The sequence below is a fragment of the Geotrypetes seraphini genome, chromosome 2 (genome assembly GCF_902459505.1).
Source record: "Geotrypetes seraphini chromosome 2, aGeoSer1.1, whole genome shotgun sequence".
Taxonomy (NCBI): Eukaryota; Metazoa; Chordata; class Amphibia; order Gymnophiona; family Dermophiidae; genus Geotrypetes; species Geotrypetes seraphini.
The window spans coordinates 417,809,343-417,836,649 of NC_047085.1; the positions used below are offsets into that span (position 1 = coordinate 417,809,343).

Sequence of the window (27,307 nt, forward strand, 5' to 3'; positions counted from 1 at the left end):
GGTGTGCCTCAAGGTTCTGTTCTTGGGCCTGTTATTTTTAACATTTTTATAAACGATATTGCTAAAGGGTTATCAGGTAAGATTTGCCTCTTTGCGGATGATACCAAAATCTGCAATAGAGCAGACACGTCGGATGGTGTGGATAATATGAAGAAAGACCTGGCGAAGCTTGAAGAATGGTCTGAAATTTGGCAGCTAAAATTTAATGCTAAGAAATGCAAAACCCCCAAGGGAACAGTACAGTTTAGGGGGTGAAGAACTTATGTGAAAACAGAAGAGCAAGACTTGGGTGTGATTGTATGTGATGATCTTAAGGTGGCCAAACAGGTTGAAAAGGTGACGGCGAAAGCTAGAAGGATGCTAGGTTGCATAGGGCGAGGTATGGCCATTAAAGAAAATGGAGGTATTGATGCCTCTGTATAAGAGTCTGGTGAGACCTCATTTAGAATATTGTGTACAATTCTGGAGGCCGCACCTTCAAAAAGATATAAAAAGATAGGGTCGGTCCAGAGGAAGGCTACTAAAATGGTGTGTGGTCTTCATGATAATGCGTATGGGGACAGACTTAAAGATCTCAAACTGTATACTTTGGAGGAAAGGCGGGAGAGGGGAGATATGATAGAGACATTTAAATATCTACGTAATATAAATGTGTATGAGTCGAGTCTCTTCCATTTGAAAGGAAACTCTGCAATGAGAGGACATAGGATGAAGTTAAGAGGTGACAGACTCCGGAGTAATCTGAGGAAATATTTTTTTACAGAAAGGGTGGTAGATGCATGGAACAGTCTCCTGAAAGAGGTGGTGGACACAGAGACTGTGTCTGAATTCAAGAAGGCCTGGGAGAGAGAGAAAGAGATAATGGTTCTTCTTCACCCAACGTGTAGTGGACACTTGGAATGCGCTTCCAGAGTATGTTATAAGGCAGAGTACGGTACTGGGATTTAAGAAAGGATTGGACAATTTCCTGCTGGAAAAGGGAATAGAAGGGTATAAATAGAGGATTACTGCTCAGGTCCTGGACCTGTTGGGCCGCCGCATGAGCGGACTGCTGGGCAAGATGGACCTCAGGCCTGACCCAGCAGAGGCATTGCTTATGTTCTTATGTTATGTTCTTATTGTGGATGGGCAGACTGGATGGGCCATTTGGCCTTTATATCTGCCGTCATGTTTCTATATAAATCTCTGTAACACTGGATGATGTAATGGGTGAATTTGACAAACTAAACAGTAGCAAATAACCCAGAGTACTGCCAGAATAGAAAAAATGAACTTGCAGAGCTATTCTTAGTAATTTTTCTTTAGAATCCAGCATAATACTGGAAGACTGTCAGGTGGCCAATGTGATGCTAATTTTTAAAAAGGGATTTAGAGGTGATCTGGGAAATTAAAGACCGGCAAGTCTGATATTAGTACCAGGCAAAATGGTAGACTATTATAAAGAACAAAATGACAGAACATATATATAAGCATACATTAATGAAAGAAAGCCAACATGGATTTAGTCAAGGGAAATCTTACCTACTGCATTTCTGTGACGGGGTGAATAAACATGTGGATAAAGGTGAGTCAGTTGATATTGTGTATTTGGATTTTCAAAAGGCATTTGACAAAGCACCACATGAAAGACTTATGAGAAAATTAGAAAGTCATGGGATAGGAAGTAATGTCCTATTATGGATTAAGAACTGGTTGAAAGACAGAAAACAGGGTAGGCTTAAATGGTATGCCTATAGTATTCACAGTACACCTCTTCTCTTCATATTTCTCTAGCATTACTTCTTACATAGATACTATAATTAGATTGTGAGCCCACTGGGACAGAGAGAGACCACTTAATACTCATACAAGTGGTATATGAAATATAATAAATCCAATATTCTCAATAGAGAAGGGTACATAATAAGGTTCAACATACATATAAAACCCCATGGCTTCCAAAATTGAACACCCAAAATGTACAAAAAAGCTTTGAAATAGCAATAGACAACAGCCAGTATATTTTCAATATGGAGGAAAAGCCTCAGAATCCCATCAGGGAGGAAGCCCTCCTCTAACTAGAGAGGGTTAGTTACTTCATAGGCAGAAAACCCTCCATTTTCACTTCAATGTCAAAATAACAAATCACAAAATAATTTTGACTTGTCTTATAGCATGTGACGCAAACAACCTGGCCAACGATGGTCAGCATTTCACTTCATGGTTGTGTCAGGGCAATGAAGGGACTGAGCTTGTCGCACATATTTTCATCTTGATACAGTCGCACAACTGACATCAGTAGCCCCTTATTCAAATGGAACTCTCAAACCCACAAATGAAAAATTAACCCACTTCAAAAGTGTCTCATTTGATGAACTTACCAATATTGTCAACTCCCTTCACCCATCCGGCTCCATCTTAGACCCCTGCCCATCACACCTATTTACAGCAAAAGATGCTTTTGTATGCCCAATCCTTTCTCTTATCAATGTCTCTTTACAAATGGGCTTAATACCTACAATCTAGAAATAAGCAATCACCAGACCACTTTAAAAAACCCACACTCGACCTGACACACCCAGCAACTTTAGGCCCGTCTCTAACCTACCATTCATTTCAAAGATCCTAGAAAAAACAGTACTCAACTACACTCTTTCAATGACAATCAAAAAGCCCTATCCACCTTCCAGTCAGGATTCCAGAAATTTCATATTGTTGAATCTGTCCTCCTTGATATCATTGACGACTGCTTTCTATTTACTGGCCAATTCAATTTAAATGTGCAAATGTAATTTTTAAAATTTTACATGGAATTTTTTCACCTTTATTATTGCTATCATTTAACTCTCTTCGGTTTCACACTACCAGAAATACACATAAATTTAAATTACTTTTCCCTTCTGTTAAAGGGATTGAAACCTAAGATAAATTCTCACATTCTTTAGCCTATTCCTTGGTAAAAGTTTGGAACAATCTTCCCTCGACTATCAGAAAGTCATTATCTCTGTCACTTTTTAGGAAAAATCTGAAAACTTATCTCTTTCTAACTGAGGACTGATCTAATTTATTTAAAAAGTTTTTATTACCTTTATTATTATTTTATATTATATTCTTTTAAACTTTGTTAACCGGCTCGAGTCCTTGCTTGAATGATCCAGTATATAAGATGGAAATTAGATTAGATTAGATAAAGGAAATTATGTTCTATTGGTACTACTAGACCTCAGTGCAAGCTTTGACTCCATTGATCATCCTCTCTTCCTCACTTGACTCACAGAGCTTGGCCTCCAAGATAAGGCACTACTCTGGTTCCTAAGCAACAGATCCCAATGTGTGCTACTAGATACTACCCTATCAAAACCAAAGCCAATCAAGTACAGCATGCTACTAGGAGTACTACCATCCCCCTTTTTTGTTTAATCTCTACATCGTACCTGTCCTGGATAAAGCCCATAAACACCAAATCCAGATTCACTCCTTTGCCAATGACATCCAACTATATCTTCCACTTGGAGAGAACCGCGACTCCCAGATCGCAAAACTTCATAACTGTCTCTCAGAAATCAAAATCTGGAAGTCTACAAACTACAACTAAACACCTCAAAAACTGATCACCTTCAGATTCACAAAGAGCACTGTACCTACAACTGCCCTTCTCTTCTTTGGGAATTATCTACCATAACTACCAAAGACCAAATACGCAGCCTAGGAGTACTTCTCGATTCTAACCTACCACTTACCAATAATCTCTCTCAAGTAGTTTCCTCTTCATTCTACTATCTCCGACAACTCTGAAAAATAAGAAAGTACTTCTTCAAACCCGACTTTACTCAACTTCTCTATGCCTTCATCCTCTCCCTTATGGACTACTGCAACGCACTATTCAATGGACCGACAGCAAAAAATCTTCAGCCTCTCTAACATGTTCAAAATGCAGCAATTAGACTTCTACAGGACCTCCTTGCCCATGATCCAGTATCCCAAGAACTAGTGTCGGCTCACTGGCTACCCAAAGCCAAACGCTGCATCTTCAAAGGCTTAGTGTCCTGCTACATATCAGCCAAATTCCATTATGTCCTGAACAGACTCCCTTCACTCCCAGGAGGAAACACATCTACAATTACCCCCAGTCGGCACGCCTCTGACTAGAAACTGGCAGATGCAGATCCTACTCCCATTTCTTACAAAATACTGGAATCAACTGCCTCCACACATCAAATCCCTCAACGGATTTTTGAGCTTTAGTAAAGCAATAAAAAACTTAACTTTTCACCTAATTCCCTTAGCCTAGTATCCGTACAATATAACACCTAGACTACAACACCCTCTGCACATAATCGTTAAACTGTCTACCAGAGCATCCAACCCACTATCTTCCTCCTTCAGCCATACAGTCTGTAACGCACAAACTAATGCATTCCTCACATGTTGAACTAGACTCTTTCTGTGCATACTTCAAAATGATCCAACAATATGTGAAACTAACCTATCTTTGGAATTGCTAATGCAAGATGAACTATCTGTAGGTTATAAATCCTCGTTCTGTATCTGCTAATATAAGATGAACAACTGTATTAGATGAATATCACTGTAGACTGTATTGCCTTGTCTGTATCTTGTTTGTTTAATTATTATGTAACCTGTTATGAGCTTTCTGGGGAGGATGGAATATAAAACAAATTAAATAAATAGTAGTTGGACAACTTGCGCCACTGATTTCTTGTTGTCTGCCTTGGATGAAGCTCTGATCAGCCAATTGTCCAAGTATGGATGCACCTAGATTCCTGCCTTGCTGCTGCAACTACCATCAACCTTGGAAAAGATGTGAGGTGCTGTTGCCAGACCGAATGGGAACGCCAAGAATTGGAAATGTCTCTTCAGCACATGGAATCTCAGGAACTTCCCGTGAGCTGGAAAAATGGGACTATGCAAGTAAGCCTCTGTAAAATCCAGTGAGGCTAAAAATTCCTCTGGTGTCACCAAAGTTATGACCAAACACACAGTCTCCATCCAGAATTGGGGTACTTTCAGTGCTGCATTGACTGACTTCAGATCCAGATGTCTGAGCTTTCTTGGGAATGATAAAGTATCTGCCCAAGCCTGATTCCTTAGTTGGTACGGGTTCTACTACTTGAACATGCATGAGCTGTTTCACCAATGCTTGGACATTGGCAGCTTTCCCTGGTAATCCATTCAAAATCCACAAATAAGTCCAGTAGAGGACATAAAACTTCGAGCTTATAGCCCTCTCGAATGATGTCTAGCACCCAGTAGTCTAAGCAAATCCTTGTCCAGGCCTCCCAATAAGCCAACAACTGCCTTCCTATCCATAGGAGCTCAGTGACTGGCCTGGCATCATTGGGAATTATTGGAGGCTGCTGCTGGGCAGAAACCTGAAGGTCGAGCTTGCCTGGAGCCTGCAAACCATTGTTGAGAGCCAAGAAGTGATCTATGAGCAAATGACCCTGCTGAGGAGTGACAAAATCGCCAAGAACCATGAAAAATACCATGACCTGTCACCCCCAGGAGCACATGGTCTACTATCTAGCAAAGACTTAGGGCAACAATCTGCCGCACTGGTCATAAGATCATTCAGTCCTTTGCCAAAGAGCATTTGGCCTTTGAAAGGTAGCCTGCTCAATGTAGCTTTGGAAGCAGAATCTCCTGCCCATTGCCTAATCTACAGCATTCTAAGGGTGGAGAGACCTTGCTCATGGCCCTGATCCACCCATGAAATCAGTAACTAGGGGTAAGCGTCCTCATTTTCTGATGGAGCCCGATGCAATATAGTTATGGCAGGTGCATGCAACAAACGAAGTCGCTGCTTCTAAGACTTCAAACTACTTTTGAGGACTAAATCCACCCTGCGGTTTTGCACATCCTTCAAAATCACTCAGTTTGCTAGGCAGAGAAGTTTGTTTGGCAACCTGCTATCAGCAAATCCACTTTAGGAGGAACAAACAGCTGTTGTAAATCAAGAACAGTGGATACAACCTTGTCATAATCTTGACAACCCGCAAGGGACCCTCTGGAGCTTCCCAATGCTCCATTAGCATTATTGTAATGTCAGTATGTGAAGGAAAAAAGGTGCTTTGAGGCTTAGAGCTGCTCATGATAGAACACTGAGCAGCAGAGGTGTGTGAGTGTGTGTATGTGTGGTGGTGGTGGGGGGGTGTCAAGCTTCAATACCCACAAAGATTCTGCGATGACCTCCAGCAAAGCCACCGGCTTAAAAAAAGGTAGCATACCATCAGGTCCATCCCTTGGTCTAGAGCTGTGACAGACTCCTTTGATCATCAGCCTGAGATCCTGAATCCTCCACATTTAGAGGGAGTAAACACATCGATTCTGATCCCGTCATCCCAGTCTTTCTCCGACTGGAACTCTGATTCCTGCAGGTGAACTTTCAGAAGTGGAACTGTGCTGTGTGAGGGCAAACCCCCATGAACAACAGCTGGCGTGACCCCAGATAGTGCAGCTAGACGCTGATAAGCCATATAGGAATTGAATATAAGACCAACAAAACCAGGGGTAAAGTCCTGAACAGGATGCCTTAAGGCTTTTGGTTTCCTCGTGGGCCCAGAGGTGTCTGTGCATCAGTGCTTTGTTGAAGATGACGTGTCACTAGGGATTTCTGAAACTCCAAGAAGCCTCGAAATCAGGATAAACCCCCGAAAATAACAAACCAAAATCAGAGCAGATTAAGTGTAGAAGGAAAAATTGAAGAGAAACAGCACAGTCCAGTGATGGAGGAGGTGGAGCAGAAAAATGTAGATGACACCTTCTACACAAACTCGCAAGTAGAGGTGAATAACACATCAGTTCAAGACTCGTATGCCTTTTGAACTAGAAGCATACATGTTAAAACATAGTAACATAGTAGATGACGGCAGATAAAGACCCGAATGGTCCATCCAGTCTGCCCAACCTGATTCAATTTAAAATTTTTTTTTTTTCTTTTTTTTTTTTTTTTTTCTTCTTAGCTATTTCTGGGCGAGAATCCAAAGCTTTACCCGGTACTGTGCTTGGGTTCCAACTGCCGAAATCTCTGTTAAGACTTACTCCAGCCCATCTACACCCTCCCAGCCATTGAAGCCCTCCCCTGCCCATCCTCCTCCAAACGGCCATGTTCTAGTAAGAATAAAAGCAACAGCATGAATTTTATAAAATATGAACAGAAGTGCTAATGCCATTCCCTGCTCTGTCAATTCTCCATCCTTGGGAACACCTGTATGAATGTTCTGTAAAAGTCTCTGTACTTATTTTTTTTTTAACATACAAATATATACCTCTGGGTAATTTTTTAAAAGCCTATTTAAGCATATTAAATATTCTATATGCTCAAATTCTTAAAAAAAAAAAAAAAATTACCCCTAAAGTGATCTTCAGGTCAACCAGCACCATTCTGAATTATGGTCTAGTGTAGTTACATGCGTAACTGCAAATTAGAGCCAATTAGTACAGATTACTGCATCTAATTAGGAAATCAAGTTATGTAAAAAATAGCCAAGGAAGTGAAAAACTTCAAGCTATTCTTTCGATTTATTAAAGGGAAACGACCCACGAAGGAAACGGTGGGACCGTTGGATGACCAAGGAATAAAGGGAGCGCTATAAGAAGACAAAGCAATTGCCGACAGACTGAACACGTTTTTTGTGTCTGTTTTTACTGAAGAGGATATACACAGCATATCGGAACCCTTCAGACTATATGCTGGAAGTGAAAACGGGAAACTGACAGGGTTAACGGTCAGTTTAGAAGAGGTATGCAGGCAGATTGATAGGCTCAAGAGTGATAAATCCCGGGAAACGGATGGCATTCATCCAAGGGATCAAGGAACTGAAAGGGACCATAGCTGAACTGCTTCAACTAATAGCCAATCTGTCGATCAAAACGGAAAAGATTCCAGAGGACTGGAAGGTGGCGAATGTTATGCTGATCTTCAAAAAAAGTTAGAGGGAAGACCCGGGAAACTAGAGACTGGTGGGTCTGACCTCTGTACTGAGAAAGATGGTAGAGGCGCTGATAAAGGACCGCATCATTGATCACCTTGACGGACAGGGTCTGATGAGGACCAGCCAGCATGGTTTCAGCAAAGGCAAATCTTGTCTGACAAACTTGCTGCACTTCTTCGAAGGAGTGAACAGGCAGAAAGACAAGGGCGACCCGGTCAACATTGTATATCTGGACTTTCAGAAGGTGTTTGACAAGGTTCCGCATGAACGACTACTTCGGAAAATTGCGAGCCATGGAATCAAGGGTGAAATACTCACGTGGATTAAAAACTGGCTGGAGCATAGGAAACGAAGAGTGGGGGTAAATGGACAATACTCGGACTGGAAGAGTGTCACCAGTGGAGTGCCGCAGGGCTCGGTGCTTGGACCCGTGCTCTTCAACATCTTTATAAACGATCTAGACATAGGTACGACGAGCAAGGTGATTAAATTTGCGTGAGTTATTGAGCGTGGTGAAGACGCAGGGGAACTGCAAAGATCTGCAACGTAACATAATCAGGCTCGAGGAATGGGCATTGACATGGCAGATGAGGTTCAAAATGGACAAGTATAAAGTGATGCATGTCGGTAACAAAAATCTCATGCAGAGGGGGGGGGGGAGAGCGCGTTTGTTGGGGAGGGGGTGTTTTTTTGACAGGTCTGCCTGTCTTATTCATAATGGGGCAAAATATCTGTGCCATGGAAAAAAAAAAGAAATAAAAAAGACAGGTAGACCTGTCAAAAAAACAGCAGATCTGTCGGTACCACAGTTACCAACTGATCTGCAGCAGTCGGGTTTTAGGATAGTAAACAGTATTCAAAATAGCCAAGCAATTGTTACTGAATCAATCGCTTAGCTATTTTGCATGGGGTTTTACTTATTTGCATGGGTGGATCAGATGGGATCGTAAACTAGGTGGTGAGCCGTTTAGTGAATCAGGTCGGGGAAAAGGAATTGGTTTTGCAATCGTCATTACAGGATCGTTAAGTTTAGTGAATCTAGGCCATAGTTTGTCTCCTTGTAGGGGGGCATCTAAGTTTGATAAGAGTTTAAAGCATAATTACCTCCCTGCTCCAGTAGGAAAGGGTCAGAAAAAGCTCCCTGTTGCTAGGCTGAGACAATCAGCCAGAGAGCTAGCACCCTTCCCCCTGCACAGCTGAGAGGGCAGGGTTTAGAGTAGAAAATGACACGGGGAAAAGGTCTGTCCCCGTCACTGCCCCGTCCCCGGACCACCATCCTCTTCACCGCCCCATCCCCGTCGTCCCTTTCACTGCCCCGTCCCCCTAGCATCCATACAAGCCTCAGTACTGCAATATTTAGCTCATTCCTTCCTTATAAATCAAAGTTCTGGCTGCTGAACTAGAGAAAGAGATGTTGAGCAGGCAGGGCTTTGTTTATAAATTTTTATAAACACAATTAATATACTACTTTATCCTAAAGCAAAATAAATAGAAAATTTTTTTCTACCTTTGTTATCTGGTTTCTGCTTCCCTCATCTTCTCATTCAATTCCTTCCATCCACTGTCTGCCGCCTCTCTGCGTCTTCCATTTGCTCTGTTACTGTGCCTATCCCTTCACCATCCCCCCAATTGGTCTGGCACCCATCTTCTTCCCTCCACTCCCCCATAGTCTGGCAACTCTGTCTTCTTTCTTTCCAGCGTCTTCTCACCACTCTCTCTTCTCCATTTCCTAACATCTTCTCCTTACTCTCTCTTCCCCATTTCCCAGCGTCTTCTCCCTACTCTCTTCCCCATTTCCCAGCGTCTTCTCCCCACTCTCTCTTCCCCATTTCCCAGCGTCTTCTCCCTACTCTCTTCCCCATTTCCCAGCGTCTTCTTCCTACTCTCTCTTCCCTATTTTCCAGCATCTTCTTCCTACTCTCTTTTCCCCTTTTCCCAGCGTCTTCTCCCCACTGTCTCTTCCCCATTTCCCAGCGTCTTCTCCCCTCTCTTTCTTCCCCAGTTTCCTTCAGGCTGCTTCAGCGTCTTCTCCTCTCCATCCCCCACCCCCCTTGATTAATTATTGTGGCTGGAACTGTGTTAGGAACTACAAACCTGGGTGCCTTAAATCTGGAAAGGACTGTTTTTGCCTTTTGTTTTCCTTCTATGAAGTTTTGTTCTGAAGAAAGTTTGGGCATCTTTTGAGAGACTCTGAATTATGCAGTTTGTGAACTTATTTGCTATTCACCTGTGAGAGATGTTTGCTAGCTGGAATTCATGCAGGCTGCAGTACCTAATTAAAAATGCTTGCTAGCAACTGTGACCAGGAGCTACTCTACAAACGGCAGAGGGGCAGAGAACGTGAGTGCTATATGTGAATACTTACTTTTGTGCTGTGTTTCTTTGAATTGTGCTATTTTTGCTGAGCAGGGAAAGAACTGAGCTGGACATCATTATTATAGAACTGTGGCTAACAGACAGGAAGGAAGAGGAAATCAAAGCAGAGACAAAGCAGTAGATTCCTGTAAGAAGCCATTGGAAGTTCTGGGGCTCTTTTTCCCCTTTGAAATTTCTTTGAGCAGAAAACAATGTGATATGTTTTGGTTTGAGGTTTTGATTTTTCCTCTTATACTGTTTCCAGGTGTCTATGTTTTGTTGCTTGCTGGGTCAGCAGCAGAGGTTTGCTGTGATCCATAATAAAAGGTTGGAAACTGAAGCCATTCTGACCATTGCACTTTATTACCAAGAAAAGGTTACTTACCAATATTATCCTGTAAACCACAATAAGTAAACCTGGTGAAAAGAGACCTGAGAGTTCCCCAAGTTATAGGGGAAACGCCAAACTAAGATCTGTGGGAGACAGCCCGGACCCCGGGTGTCACATTATGTACAATGCAAAAGCATTACACATATTTGTACCTGTTCCAGAGCAAGTGTAAATATACACATAGTGCTCAAAATTCAAAATGATTTAAATGGCCATAAACAGCCACTGATTGGTTAAATTGCTTGTTTGAGGCAATCTGTTAATTTTCAGTGGCACTTAACTGGCTATCACACCTAAAAATTAGCACTTAAGTGGAAGCAGGCTATTTGGGGGATAGGGGTGGGTTACTTGGCCAGTTAAGTGCTGATATTTAGCACTTAACTGACCAGGGCAATTGCATAAATGGGATTCTATAAAATAAAATCATATCTTTATGTGGCAATCCATGGCTGCTTAAGTTCTGAATATTGATTTAACCATCCATGTTAGCCAGAACCGCATAAACCAGATATTCAATGTCAAAGCTTGACAACAGCATGTTTCACCCTTGCCACAGACTGCCTTTATAAATTTATTAACAGAAGATATATATATCTGGTCTATTTTCAACTTCATCTTGGAGCTTGTGGACTGTTTGCCTTCTTGTTTCTTAGACCTAATAATGTTACACAGTTTCGGCCTGGACTCAGAATTGCATCCTGTGATAGGTTCTCTCATATAAATCAGTCATTAGAAAACTTCTTAACAACCCAGAAATAGTACCTCACTTACAACTCAATTTATTTTTTACCAGACATACCAAGATTCATCTATTCCTACTCTATTTTCAAATGCAGATTCCCAATTCTGGTTTTTGGTCTGCACTGTGCAACATGCTATGTCAATACTGGAACCTACCAAAAACGAAACAACGGAAATAAATAATAAAATATTGGACACTTTGTTGGAGAAGAGAGATTCCCCTTTCCCTTCTGAAAGCATGTGCCGCTTCTGCAGTGCCAGATAAACGAAAGCAAACAACATTCCATGAAAAACAGCCTGAAAGAAAACAAGAAAGCATATTATGTAGCAATGACCTTACTGCTCTCTCCAAGCTTTAACATTCAATAAGATATATGACACAATAGTGCGCACAATAGAAGCACCACAGAACCCTCATCAACATGTGAGCACTGTTGTGTTGCATTTTGTTGGTTGTGCGCAGTCTTTAAATAAAGAATTACAAATAATAATAATAATAATATGACAATGAAAACGAACCTTTCTAATTTAGAGTGGTAAACAAATCTATTCTTGCAAGAGGATTAATGAGAAATTTAAAAAACTGAACTGAAAACATTAACCAAAGATGGCTTTGCAAAATATAACATACATAACGGTCCAGCTTCCATCTGAACCACCATTCGTAGACATTCCCATTCAGTTGGAACAGTTTGGAAAGAGGCCAAAGAGAGAATATCTTCTCAAATGAAGCCTGTGAAGCAGATGAAAAAAAAACGCAGGGTCAAGGCAATTTTAATTAAATTACACATTTTAGATGTGTTTTGCTCAAGCAATAGTGCCTGTCTGAGGTTTGTCCATCTGTATACATAGGTTTGCTTGCACTTGTGAAAATAAACCTGTGTGGGTAGATTAAGGCAGGAGGAGGAAGCAGAATAAAAAATGAGGATAGAAGGGAAGTTGGTAATGTGAGGACCCCAATTCTTGTGGCACCTAACAATGGTAAAAACTGTAGTGACTTAATTATCAGCATGCTGATGAGACTCAACTCTTCAGCAGAATAACCACAGCCATAGCCATGATGAAAATGAGATGATTGCCGCCAGGGACCCAACAGTTAATGAGAATGATGGACCCAGCCACTAAATAAGGTAGTGAGAAATAGAGGGAGGGGGAAGGAAAGGCAAGTGCAAGGGAGAGGGGGAGGGGAAGAAGGATGGAAGGAGGATGAGATTTTAAGAGGGAAGGGATGACCGGGTTAATGCAGGAATGGAGAGAAATAGAAGTGTGGAGGAGAAGGAAGAAGTGGCAGGAAAGGAGAGTGCACAAGGAAGAGGAATTCAAAGCAGAGACAAAGCAGGCATTAGGTGCTAATTTTGCACCCAACATTTGGCATGGAAACGCATTCTAACGGATGCAAGGCGTTAAAATGGTAGATTGGCGCAGAAATACACTTATAAGTCTAGTTATAGGATAACATATAAGTGTATCTGTGTGCAACTGCAAAAGGGTCATTCCCATGGAAGGAGCATGAGCAGCTCTGGGGTATTCTGAAAAATTGTGCACAGTATTATAGTATACCACGGATGCATACCCAACTTGTGTATCAGGATTTACATGATTTACACCTGGTTTCAGTGATGTAAGTCCTTGCAACCAATATATTTCTGGAATACTCTTTATAGAATAGTGTTGGGATGCCATTTACTGTATCAGGCCCTATGTCTCTTTCTTCCAAACACACCACCTGTGTGCACTTTTCAGCTTAACAACACTAGCTGTTATTATAGGTGTTACTATAAATAAAACATACAATGGTATGTCAAAAATTATATGAAATGTCTTCATGCAGTGTGACAACGAACAACAAGCCTGATTGTACAGAAGTCTATTCTTGGGGGAACATTTTGGGATTTCAGGCCAGCTATTAGTATAACTTTGAAGAAGGAGGGGATATTAGTATTCAGAATGAATGTCTATGATAATCTTTTAGCTGCATGCTATAGAGGCTTCTGACTAGAAACTGAAAATCACTGATTGCGCAAGGAAAGATAAGTGAGAAAAGCAAAAGGTATAGAAAATGGCAAAAAAGCATTTGAGTATGAAAAGTTGGCAGTAGTAAAGAGAAGAGATGAACTGTTCTGTGACAGAATGAAATACTACAGAAAGTGTGCCCATCTGTTAAAGCAACTTTTCTTTTAACTAATCCCACTATTATTAAGCAAAGAAAACAGGATGAGGACCTTTGTCCAAATCAATTGTAGATATGTTTTGGGGTTTTGTTTTGTTTTATTATTAAAATTTTTTTTTTTACACTGCCAAAAGTCTCAGCGGTTTCCAAAGTAACATACATAAAAGCAGTGTTCACACATAAAGCCAATCTGGTAATTTTTATGAAGGTTTTTCCATATAACTTTATTTTTATTTAACTGAACGGCTGCATATGCACATAAAATTAGGTTCATGGATAGCATGTGTTACTTTTACTGTATATGTCCCTGAGGTGAGGGTGGTGGTAGCTTGGTCGGAAGCAGAGTTGTCCTGTGTATACATATTTTAAGAGTGTACAGGTACGCAAACGTATTTACACCTTTTCAGAGCTACCTCATAAGCACATTATTCCAGCAGCCCAGGAGCATCAGCCTTCAAAGGCTCAGCACAATATTTCCACCAACATCTCCATTACCCATCAAGGTTCCCATTCACCTGACGACATCTTCCCCACCATCATTCCTGGTGGTCAAGTGGTCTTCAGGCAAGAGTGATCCCTATTTGCTCCTGCCCTACCAGCACCATCTCCAAAATGGTACATCTAAAGGTTGTCTTGTGCTGGGGACTGCTCCTTCTCGACTACCTGACCATCAGGAATAATGCTAGTAGGCTTTAGAAGATGGTGGGGACCCTTTGGGGAGAGGGGGAGAACATTAGACCTTTTGGCTGGAATTATTTCAACTCTGGGAGGCGGTCTTATGTAAGCACTTGATGCAAGGAACTGGAGGGCTTGAAGAAGCAAGTCAGACATCTAGAGGGCAGAATACTGGAACTAGAAGCACATAAAAGCAGTGGAGGAAGAGGACAACCACAAGGAAGGAATAGGTGACACAGCAGTGAGACCTGGAAACAGCGGAGGGAACCCACAGGAAGACGAGTCCGGTGCAAGCCAACGCCAGGATGAGGGAAGATGGAAAAGCACAGAGGACACGGACCTACGGATGGAGAGATGGACATACACCGGGGACACTTACCTGCGGTTAGAGAGACAGGAGAAGATAGAGAGGATAGCAATCGTTGTGGGGGATTCCATCATCAGGCAAGTCGACAGCCACATAGTGGGAGGAAGAAAGAATCGGCTGGTGACCTACCTACCAGGAGCCAAGGTAGAAGATATAGTGAGCCGCATCGACAGGAACATCAACAGCGCGGAAGGGGATGATATGGCGGTGGTGATCCACGTGGGGACAAAGAACATGAGCAACAAGAACTACAGCAAGGAAACATTGAGGAACGGTTCCGGATTCTAGGAAGGAAGCTGAAGACCAGAACGCCGAGGGTAGCGTTCTCGGAGATCCTGCCGGTACCCAGGGCTGACGGGAAGAGGCAGACGGAGCTGCAAGCAGTCAATGCATGGATGAGGTGCTGGGGTGAGGAAGAAGGATTCCACTTTGTGCACAACTGGACGATGTTCTGGGGGAAGAGCAAGCTATATAGGAAGGATGGACTCCACCTCAGCGGAGATGGAACGAGGCTACTTGCAAGCAACATCAAGCGAGAAATTGAGAAGTTTTTAAACTAAGAAGAAGGGGAAAGCCGACAGTTGACCAAGAGTCGATGGTTCGGCAAACGGTATACCCAGAGGATACCATGCAAGAAGATTGCGGGGAAGACTCACCGGATCATAGGCAAGATAGAAATCCTGACGGATTGAAAGGGACACAAGAAGACTCATCGGATCATAGACAATATAGAAATCCTGATGGATCGAAAGGGACACAAGAGGGAAGGAAATACAAGAAAGTAACAGGCTGCAAACTCAAGTGTATATACAGGAATGCAAGGAGCCTAAGGAATAAGATGGGGGAATTGGAAGCTATGGCACAAAAAGATAACCTTGACATCATCGGCATCACAGAAACATGGTGGAACGAGAAAAATGTCTGGGACACTGTGCTACCGATATACAAACTATACCGCAGAGACAGAGTAGGACAAAAAGGTGGGGGTATTGCCCTATTCATCAAAGAGGGAATCGAGTCTACCGGAGAGATCACGCTGGAAACAAAAAATAAGGTAGAGTCTCTATGGGCCAAATTACCGGGAACAAATGGAACAGAAACGAAGATCGGCATCTACTACCGACCCCCAGGGCAGTCCGAAGAAACTGATGGAGAAATGACGGACAAGATTAAACACAACTGCAAGGGAGACAGCACAGTCATCATGGGCGACTTTAATTATCCGGGGATAGACTGGAACCTAGGCACCTCCGGCTGCAGTAGGGAGACCAAGTTCCTGGATGCTGTAGGCAATTGCTTCCTGGAACAACTTGTCAAGAAAAATACGAGAGGAAATGCAATTCTGGACTTAATTCTAAATGGACTACGAGGACCAGCACAAGGTGTAGAAATAGAAGGGATGCTGGGAAACAATGATCACAATATGATCCACTTCAACCTGGACACAGGGACAAAACATCGATCCAGAATGACAGCCATGGCACTGACTTCCGAAAAGGGAATTATGAAGGAATGAGAATCATGGTGGGGAAGAAGATTAAGAAGAGGATTAGCACTGTAAAAATGCTAGAACAGGCATGGTCCCTTTTTAAGGACACAGTCGCCGAGGCGCAAAATCTATATATATCGCATATCAACAAGGGATCCAAGAGGAAAAAGAACAAGGAACCGGCATGGCTCACTGTAGCGGTGAAGGAAATTATCAGAGACAAGAAGACTTCATTTAAGGAATAGAAAAAGTCAAAAACGGACAACTGATAAAAGCACAAACATCATCAAAACAGGTGGTAAGAGGGGCCAAAAGAGACTACAAGGAAAAAATAGCCAAGAAGGCAAAATACTTCAAGCCGTTCTTTCTATATATTAAGGGGAAATGACCCGCGAAAGATGTGGTGGAGCCTTTGAATGACCATGGAATAAAGGGAGTACTAAAGGAGGACAAAGCCTTCGCCAATAAACTGAACACATTTTTTGCATCTGTATTTACTGAAGAGGATATTTACAATATACTAGAAGCCGACAGGTTATATGCAGGAAACGAAGACGGGAAACTGACAGGGTTGACGGTCAGTCTAGAAGAGGGACCGAATAGCATCCATCTGAGGTTAATCAAGGAACTGAAAGGGGTTATAGCTGAACTGCTCCAACTAATAGCCAATCTGTCGATCAAATCAGGAAGGATTCCGGAAGACTGGAAAGTGGCAAATGTTATGCCGATCTTCAAGAAAGGTTCGAGGGGAGATCCGGGAAACTACCGGTGAGTCTGACCTCGGTACCGGGAAAGATAGTAGAGGCGCTGATAAAGGACCATGTCAATGATCACCTTGAAGGACACAATCTGATGAGGACCAGCCAGCACGGCTTCAGCAAAGGAAGATCTTGCTTGACGAACTTATTGCACTTCTTCGAGGGAGTAAACAGGCAGATAGACAAGGGTGACCCGGTTGACACTGTATATCTGGATTTTCAGAAGGCGTTCGACAAGGTCCCGCATGAACGACTACTTTGAAAAATTGTGAATCTTGGAATCGAGGGTGAAATACTCACGTGGATTAAAAACTAGTTGGCGAATAGGAAACAGAATGGGGTTAAATGGACAATACTCGGACTGGAAAAGCGTCATGAGTGGAGTGCAGGCTTTGGTACTTGGGCCTGTGCTCTTCAACATATTTATAAATGACTTGGAAATTGGTACAAAGAGCGAGGTGATTAAATTTGCAGACAATACAAAGTTATTCAGAGTAGTGAAGACACAGAAGGATTACGAAGACCTGCAACGTAACATAAATACGCTCGAGAAATGGGCCGCAACATGGCAAATGAGGTTTAAAGTGGATAAGTGTAAGGTGATGCATGTCGGTAACAAAAATCTTATACACGAATACAGGATGTCCGGTGCAATACTCGGAGAGACCCCCCCAGGAAAGAGACTTGGGAGTACTTGTAGACAAGTCAATGAAGCAGCGGCAAAAAGGGCAAACAGAATGCTAGGAATGATTAAGAAGGGGATCACAAATAGATCGGAGAAGGTTATCATGCTGCTGTACCGGGCCATGGTACGCCCCCACATGGAATACTGCGTCCAGCACTGGTCGCCGTACATGAAGAAGGACATAGTACTACTCAAAAGGGTCCAAAGAGCGACTAAAATGGTTAAGGGGCTGGAGGAGTTGCTGTAAAATGAGAGATTAGAGAAACTGGGCCTCTTCTCCCTTGAAAAGAGGAGACTGAGAGGGGACATGATAGAAACATGCAAGATAATGAAGGGAATAGACTTAGCAGATAGATACAGATTGTTCACCCTCTCCAAGGTAGAGAGAATGAGAGGGCACTTTCTAAAGTTGAAAAGGGATAGATTCCGTTCAAACATAAGGAAGTTCTTCACCCAGAGAGTGGTAGACATCTGGAACGCTCTTCCGGAGGCTATTATAGGGGAAAGCACCCTCCAGGGATTCAAGACCAAGTAAGACAAGTTCCTGCTGAACCAGAATGTACGCAGGCAAGGCTAGACTCAATTAGGGCATTGGTCTTTGACCTAAAGGCTGCCGCGGGAGCGGACTGCTGGGCACGATGGAACACTGGTCTAACCCAGCAGTGGCAATTGTTATGTTCTTATCAGTTTATGCCCAGAAAGTAACTTGCTGAATGTAACTGATGCTCACTGTGAGTCACATTTTGTTGTTTACATAATAATGAGCTGCTTTACATACATTTGCATATTTTGCAACTCATTGCTATGTAATGATGTTTTTATGTTGCTTTCAACTTCTAACTCCCATTTACCATAAAATTACATATGTCTATCCTATTCTTCTCTACAAGAAACTCCCCAACCCCCCATATATCCTGTCTGCCCAAATTTGATTGTAAGCTCTTTTAAGCAGGGACTGTCTGTTGCATGTTGAATGTACAGTGCTGTGTATGCTTTTCAGTGCTATAGAAATGATAAACAGTAATAGTGGTAACCCACTGTGACCTAAATATTACCAGGATAAAGCAAGACAGGCTGCATTAGTCCTTTAAGTTGTGATAAGGGGCAAATAATACAACTTAAGGCCCTAATGCAGTTTGATAACTTCCCTCCTTAAGTTTCTATGTTTAAATAGTAGCGCTTACTTGAGCATATTGCATATACATGTAAACAGAGATTCTAGAAAGCTGCTATTTATACAGAGTTCCTAGATGCCAATGAGTCAGTAGATCTACAAGGAGATGCAGAGATTGGCTGGGAGCATGAAGCTCAGTTGGAGACTTCAATGATACGAACCAGAGCTTGGCAAATGATATAGGAGACAAACATCCTGTGAAGGAGAGGCTGAGTAGATGCAGTCTCATGACAGATCTGTGAGGGCCAAGGAGAAGGCTAGATGGTTCTCTGACATACAACATGTAGGCAAATGTAGAACTTTTTGAGACAGAAACAGTACAGATTATAGGACAGTACTTTACTGCACACTTCTATTCCTAAAATATAAAATGAAAAAAATACATGCTAACCTGAGAGTATGTTAGAAAACATATGCACATAAGCAAGAAAATAAGTTTCAGCAGCAAGCCAAAATGCCAGAAGCAATTTCCTGTGGAAGATGAAAGCAGAACAAAAACAAAGACATTTGATTATTCTTTTCAGTTTGTTAAATTAAATTCAGTGGAACGCATAATGCATCTATCCTGATAAGGTAGGAGAAATTAGGTTCTTACCTGCTAATTTACTTTCTTTTAGCTTCTCCAGACCAGTATAGGAGCTTACAAGCAAGTATATATCTCATCATGACCAGCAGGTGGAGACTGAGACAAAACTATGGAACTGTACATATCATGTGACCCCTCCCTAATTACCTCAGTCTGCCGAATAGCCAAGTAGAAGTAAGAACTATATACAGAAAAACAAACAAGACTCCGAACATGAGTATCAACAAATAAAAACAGAAATGCTGTTGGAAAATGCAAAAGAACAAATGCAAAGGTCCCCACCGCTCGCCGCTATGCCAGCCAAGCCACAGCTGCTGTTCTTAATCTCCCCGTCCCTAGAAAAATACTAGAAACCGATCGAAAAATGAAAATCTGCACAGAAGAACAAGACAATAGAAAGGGTGGGTTCCTATACCGGTCTGGAGAAGTTAAAAGAAAGTAAATTAGCAGGTAAGAACCTAATTTCTCCTTCTTTTGCACTCTCCAGACCAGTATAACAGCTTTCAAGCGGGACGTATCAAAGCAGTCCCTATCATGGGTGGGATCCCAAAGGGCTAACACCAGAACATGCGCACCGAATACCGCGTCCCGACGTCCACACGGTAATGTCTGACAAAGGAATGCAGAGAAGGCCAGACCTCCACCTTACAAATATCCACAGGAGGTACCAGCGAAGACTCAGCCTAAGAAGCTGCCTGACCCTGAGTAGAATGAGCCTTGAGAAATTCTGGAACAGTCTTTTTCTGAAGAAGATAAGTGGAAGCAATAATTTCCTTGATCCAGCATGCAATGGTAGCCTCGGAAGCGCCATCCCCCCTACGAAGATCCGCTAAAAGGACAAAAAGATGACCTGATTTTCTGATCTCCTGGGTCCTGTGCAAGTAGGCGCAAAGGACCTGACCAACATCCCTGCCCATCCAGCCTCCTACTGTCCACAGAAGACGCCATGGCAGAATCTATCCTCCCCATCATTAACTCTTCCCTCTCCACAGGGACAGTAACTCTCAGCTGGAAGTCGGTTATTATCAAACCCACTCTCAAAAAACCCACCCTCGATCCTAACGAACCCGGCAACTACCGCCCAGTCTCCAACCTCCCATTTGTCTCCAAACTCCTAGAATGAATAGTGCTCCACCGATTACACCCTTTCATTGAAGAACAAGCTGCCCTGTCCCCTGCTCAATCCGGCTTCCAAACAGGCCACAGCACATAGTCAGTACTCCTGGATATCATCGATGAAAGCTGGTCGATACTCGACCAAGGCAGCGATGCCCTACTAGTCCTACTTGACCTCAGCACTGCCTTTGACACTGTCAACCACCACCTCCTCATATCTAGACTCTATGACCTTGGAATAAAGGACTCTGCCCTCCAGTGGTTCACCTCCTTCCTTCACCAAAGAACCCAAACAGTCCTACTAGGGACGCACAAATCTAACCCCTAGCCTATCAAATACAGCGTTTCCCAAGGCGCCCTTCTATTCCCCTTCCTATTTAATCTCTACATCAGACCTGTCATTGATAAAGCCCAGAAGTACAATGTTAAAATCCACTCCTACGCCGATGACATCCAGCTACTCCTCCCACTAGGCGAAAACTGATCATCCCAAATCGCCAACCTCCAACACTGCCTCTCTGACATGAAAACCTGGATGACAAACAACAAACTACAGCTAAACGCCTCCAAGACCGAACTTTTATGGATCAGGAAAAAGAGTACCAAATACACATGTCCAACACTATCTTGGGACTCCACCTTACTAACTGCAGCAGATCAAGTACACAGCCTAGGAGTAACGTTAGACGGTCACTTGTCCCTGTCCACCCACATATCTCAGGTAGTCTCTACCTACTTCTACTACCTCCACCAACTGAGAAGGATCAAACCCTACATCTCCACACCTGACCTAGCCCAACTCCTCTATGCCTATGTCCTCTCCAGGATGGATTACTGCAACTCCCTATTTAATGGAGTAGCCAAAAAAAGACCTCAAGCGCCTCCAGTGAGTACAAAATGCAGCAATCCACCTCCTACACAATCCCATCTCCCCAGCCCTCCGTGCTGAACACTGGCTTCCAATTAACCAACGCTGTGCATTCAAGGCCCTGGGAATAGCGCATAAAAGAATTTACGCCACCATCCCTACCTACATAAAATCCAAGCTAACCCTGTACACCCCCACCCGCCCCCTCCGCTCAGAAATGGAGAAACGCCTATGCACCCCCCCAGGAAGGTTCCTACTGTCAGAAACCACCCACAAACGCTCCTACAGCCACTTCATCCCCCAACTCTGGAACCAACTCCCCCCACAAATCAGACTACAGAACTTAATGATGACCTTCCGGAAAGCGGTAAAGACCCTCCTCTTCAACTAAAATTCAACCACAGTCTACGATTCACTCCCCTTAAAACCCCTCCCCTCTAACCTCTCTTCTCCATTCGAAACTTCTACTTAAATTGCTGTACAGACCATTCTTGACCTGTACTTAAATTACTGTATAGTCCTTGTATTTTGTACTGTCCAAATGCACTCCACTGAATGTTTGCTTGTAGACCATTCTGAGCTACTGGGAGGACGGGATAAAAATCTAAATAAATAAATCCAATTTGCATAACTGTTTCTGCTCAGAAGAACCTGCTTGACTACCCAGGACCGGGAGAACCACTGACTGACATGAAAAGGAGAAACTACCTTTGGCAAAAAGGAAGGAACAGGCCACAACACTATCCGCTTCCTAGAAAACTCGAGGAAGGGAGACCAACGAGAACCTACAGCTTCAAAACACATCTAGCAGAAGTAATAGCCACCAAGAAGACTGCCTTAAGAGTAAGGTCCTTCAATGTGCAGGCACCCAAAGGCTCAAACGGGGGGAGGAGGGGGGCGCACAAGCCCGGACAGGATCAGATTCAAATCCCAAGAGGGAACAGATGGTCGCACAGGAGGCTTGAACAACTTGGCTGCCTGCAAAAAGCAAACGACATCAGGAATGGCAGTCAGACGCTGACCCCATAATAATCCACGAAAGGCTTAAAGGGCCGCAAGCTGAACCCAGAGAGAAGACCCAAGCCAGGCCCCTGTCCAGGCCATCCTGCAAGAACTCTAAGATGTTAGGCAGGGAAGCGCGAAAAGCAACCACTCCTCGCGCAGTATACCACTCCTCAAATATATGCCAAACTCGCACATAAGCCCGAGAAGTAGAAAGTCTGAGGGACCCCAAGAGAGTTGAGATCACTTTGTCTGAATATCCCTTTTTACCTAGTCGAGTCCTTTCAAGAGCTAAGCTGTAAAACAAAAGGGACTCAGATAGAACATGGGAATGGGGCCCTGAGTCAAAAGATCGTGCAAAAGAGGCAGAAGAGGATCTGACACCAGATGCCTCACCAGATCCGCGCACCACGGTCGCCTGTGCCATTCCGGAGCTACCAGAACCACCAGGCCCAGGTGACGAACAATGCAGAGTAGAACTCTGCCCATAATGGCCATGGAAGGAATACATACAACAGCCCCTCCATTGGCCATGGTTGAACTAGAGAATCCAGACCTTCGGCCTGACTATCTCTGCGATGACTGAAGAAGCGGGGAGTTTTGGCATTGACTCCTGTGGCCATCAGGTCCATTAGGGGCTGAACCCAAGGCTGCACTATCAACTGAAAGGCCACGTGGCTTAGACACCACTCTCTGGGATCTAACATGTGACGACTGAGGAAGTCCGCTTGAACATTCTCTACTCCGGCTATGTGGGAGGCCGAGATGTCCTGAAGATGCGACTCTGCTCAGAGCATGAGCAGAGCCGCTTTCTGCGCCACCTGAGTGCTCTTGGTGCCCCCTGACGATTAACATAGGCCACCGCCGTGGCATTGTCTGACAGAACCCGGACCGATTTGCCTGTTAAGAAGGAGTGGAAGGATAACAGCACCAGACGGATGGCTCTGAACTCCAGAACACTGATCGACCAGGCCACCTCCTCAGTGGTCTAGGTGCCCTGAGCTGAGTGATCTAGACACTGAGTTCCCCAACCGAGAAGACTGGCATCCTTGAGAAGCAGTCCACTGTGGCTGATCCAGACTTGACCCTTGAACAATATGGGAGTTCTGAGGCCACCAACAAAGACTGTAGCGAGCCAAGCCCTGCAGAGGAATAGGGTGAACTAAGAGCATACTGAAGAAGATGCATGTGGGCCCGAGCCCACCTTACCATGTCGAGGGAAGCCGTCATCGACCCCAAAACTTGGAGGAATTCCTGCGCCCGAGGACACCGGGATGCCATAAGCAGGCAAATCTGAGATTGTAATTTGCTTACCCGGGCCTCTGGGAGGAAGACCTTCCCCAAGGAAGTGTCAAACACAACCCCAAGATGCTCAGGCGCTGTGAAGGAGCCAACCAGCTCTTGGCAAGGTTGACGACCCATCTCAGCGACTGCAGGAACTCCACCACCTGAGCCGAGACCTGGGTGCTCTCCTGGAAGGATTTTGAGTGAATCAACCAGTCGTCCAGTTAAGGATGCACCAGAATGCCTTCTGTCCGCAAGGCCGCCGTGACGACCACCATAACCTTGGTGAATGTCGGGAGAGCTGTGGCCAGACCAAAAGGGAGCGCACAGAACTGAAAGTGCAGGCCCAAGATCGCAAAACAAAGGAAGCACTGATGGGAGGCCTGGATTGGAATGTGCAAGTAGGCCTCTGTCAGGTCGAAAGGTTAGATTCTCCCGCGGCTGAACCACCAGAATCACCGATCGCAGTGTCTCCATACGAAAAAACGGAACTGAGAGCCCTGTTGACCCCCTTCAAATCTAAGATGGGCCAGAAAGTCCCCACTATCTTGGGCACCACAAAGTAAATTGAGTACCTGCTGGTGCCCGACTCCTGAGGGGGCACTGGAACCACAGTTGTGAGATCTAGAAATCTTTGAAGGGTCTGGCAAAAAGCCTGCTTCTTCCACTCGGCACAAGGAGAAGCTAGAAAATGATCTAGCAAGGAATAGGAAAACTCTAGAGCAAAACCGTCCTGAATCACCTCCAAGACCCACTGACCGGACGTGATCTCTGATCATTTGTGAGAAAAGTCACGCAGCCGTGCACCCACTGGAACCAGAGGGGCGCCGGCAAGGAGTCACTGGGCAGGATGGGCTGTAAGGGAAGCGGTGGGGGGATTTACAGCCCCCCCAATGGGCTCTCCAAAAGGACTGAATGCAGTAAAAGAAATGTCCCCGGGAAAACTCAGAAGACAGGAAGTTAGCAGCCCCATGGCCAGTGCAAAACCTGCGGAAATCCAGCAGACATCCCCTAGCAGTGCCTCCTCTAACCACCTGATGGGCATGATCCACAGGCAGGCAGGCAGGCAACCTAGAGTCTGTCAAAGTCTGAACCAACTTATCTAAATCCTCTCCAAACAAAAAAGACCCCTGAAAGGGAAATTTTGTGAGTTTAGTCTTGGATGCCGTATCCGCCGACCAAGCGCGCAGCCACAAGGTACGACGCGCAGTCACCCCAAAAGCCATAGTCTTGGCAGAGAACCGCACCAAGTCATAGAGGGCATCGGAGAGGAACGAGGCCACCATTTCAATCTTCGTGACCTCTTGATCCACCAAGAGCCAATCATCAAGAACACGCTCAGCCCACCAAAACATGGCGCGAGTTATGAGCCCCCCACAAATAGCCGCCTGGACTCCCAAGTCAGAGACATTAAAATTCTGTTTAAGGAGAGCCTCCAATTTACACTCCTCAGAATCATGTAAGGCAGAACTGCCCTCTACGGGCACAGTATGCCGCTTTGAAATAGCCGAGATTACCGCATCTACCACTGGCAACTTCAAGGTAGCCCTATCCACCTCCAGGATTGGAGTATTCCACTGCGCCAGAACAATATCCCAAATATCCTGATGCATAGGAAAAGAGTAGGACGCCGGGCAGATCCCCCACCCACGGGGTCTCAGATGGCAGCTCCTCAAAACTTAAAACCAAGGAGACCTGCTAAATCAAAAGTGGGAGCTCGTCTCTGTGAAAAAGGCACACTGTGGACGCCTCCTCACCAGTACTCGGAAAAAACGAGGCCCCGCTACCAGTGGCCGTCCCCTCAAGAGGATCCTGGAGGTCCCCTCCAAGGGTCCAGGTCCACATCAAAATCTGCACACTCCTCAGACCACAAGTCTTGGTTCCAAACCACCCACGGGCGCTTGGACAAGGGAGGTGGAGGAGGGGATGTGAAAGCAGTAGGTGGGGCCAAAGCTGCAGAGGGTGCGAGGGGCACAACCTCCCCCAAAACCCCTGACCACCTGAAAATAAGCTCTGCATAAATGAAAAAATAAATCAGGGGAAATAAACCCTGATAGCCCCTAGATGACCCTGCCCCTGTTTTTCCTAAACAGGGGGAAGTCACCTAAGGTGACAGAGCAATTGGAGGGTTTATTTTGCAAAAATGATGAAGTTCCCGCCAAAAATAAACCCTGTAGTGGTTGGGAAGCCTGAACTGTCCCAGCCACTAAAGCAGGCAAGCCGGAATCAGCTGTTAAAGAATCAGCTGAGAGGGAATCCCTCCGTGGATGGTGGGGGAAGACCAGGCTTCCCTACTGCTCCATGCCGACTCATGAGGCATTAACAGTGGGAAGCCCTGGATGCTTGTAGCCGTTGCTGACTACACTTCCACAACCGCACTGGCCCAAACAGCTGTTTTCAGGCCAGCCGTGAGTGCCTCGTGTCTGGACCAAATTGTGCACCTCTTTCTCTGAGAAGTGCTCAATTGGTCTATACGCGACCTAGCTAGGAAAAAAGTGCTGGTTAGTTAAAAAATACAGCAAATTTAAAGGGAAAGCAACCCTTCAGACCGGAACTACCTCAGGATTTTTTTTTTTTTTTCACAGAACAGACTCCACTGGCTCTCTAAACAATATGCCTTACCACCAGGGGGTAAGGCTTACTGTTGAGGCATCGCTAGAAAAAGGTTGGTGAGGTGGAAGAAAGGGGGGGGGGACCCCGCTTGAGACCTGCCGGGTTTGACACCCCCGAGGTTGGACAGACCCCCAAACAGGGCCCACCCAAGCTCAATTCGACAACAAAAAGGGACAAAAATTCCTAAACAAATTCCAACAGACCTACCAAGGGAGATGGGTACAGCTCACCACACCTGCTGGAGACTGAAAGAAGACTGAGGTAATTAAGTTCCAAAATTTTGTCTCAGTCTCCACCTGCTGGTCATGATGAGATATATAAACGCTTGTAAGCTCCTATACTGGTCTGGAGAGTGCTAAAGAATCATGATTCTTCACTCTAATAAGTCAAATAAAAGTTTTTATGTCATTTAAGATCTTAAACTCTGCCCTTTGTGACTTTGGACAGATCACTCCACTTCCCAATCACCTCATATATAGCTCTCTGAGGAAGGGACATATTATGCTTGTATACTTATCACACTGTACAATACTATATATGCAATAGCAATATAAACATGATAATTGTTACTATTACTATAAAACATTGGGAGATACTTCAGTAACTGTACAATTTTTTTTTCACATATAGATCAGTGGAGTATTATTAATTCCTGCGAGTAAATTGTTATAGACATTTATACCCTATAATGTGACCAGAGCTACAATACAATCCTTTTGCTAAGTTGTGTTAGGCACTAATGTGCGCCTAATGCAGAAAAAACAATTAGTACTGTGGGACAGGCTCAGGTGAAATCTGTGTGCGCTAACCGCATGTTAAAAATTTTCTTTTGAGGGGGTGTGTCATGGGCACTTCTGCAACAATAGAAGATTAGGTTTTTACCTTTGATAATCTTCTTTCTGTTAGTCCATATAGGATTTCATACAATTCGGGAGTTGCAGAAATCCAGACACTTTTCTAAGCATGTCCTCCTCTTACCTTAGAGCAGACATGTCAAACTCTGGCCCGCGGTGTCATAAAATTTGGCCCGCCAGACAATTAGCAATTTGCACAGAGGCTGGCCCGCCGGAACCACTGCTGGGAGTTGCAGTCACACGCT

At 44.2% G+C, this 27,307-nt stretch overlaps 1 protein-coding gene across 1 annotated transcript in view; it reads right to left on the minus strand.

Moving 5' to 3' along the window:
- CASD1 (CAS1 domain containing 1) overlaps window positions 1-27,307 on the minus strand; it is a 239,267-nt gene that overhangs the window by 38,574 nt on the left and 173,386 nt on the right. Inside the window, exons 13-15 of the mRNA XM_033931105.1 lie at window positions 19,131-19,210; window positions 12,053-12,154; window positions 11,578-11,718 (exon numbers count right to left, since the gene is read on the minus strand). Of these exons, the coding sequence (XP_033786996.1) occupies window positions 11,578-11,718; window positions 12,053-12,154; window positions 19,131-19,210 (323 nt within the window). The remainder of the gene's footprint in view (window positions 1-11,577; window positions 11,719-12,052; window positions 12,155-19,130; window positions 19,211-27,307) is intronic.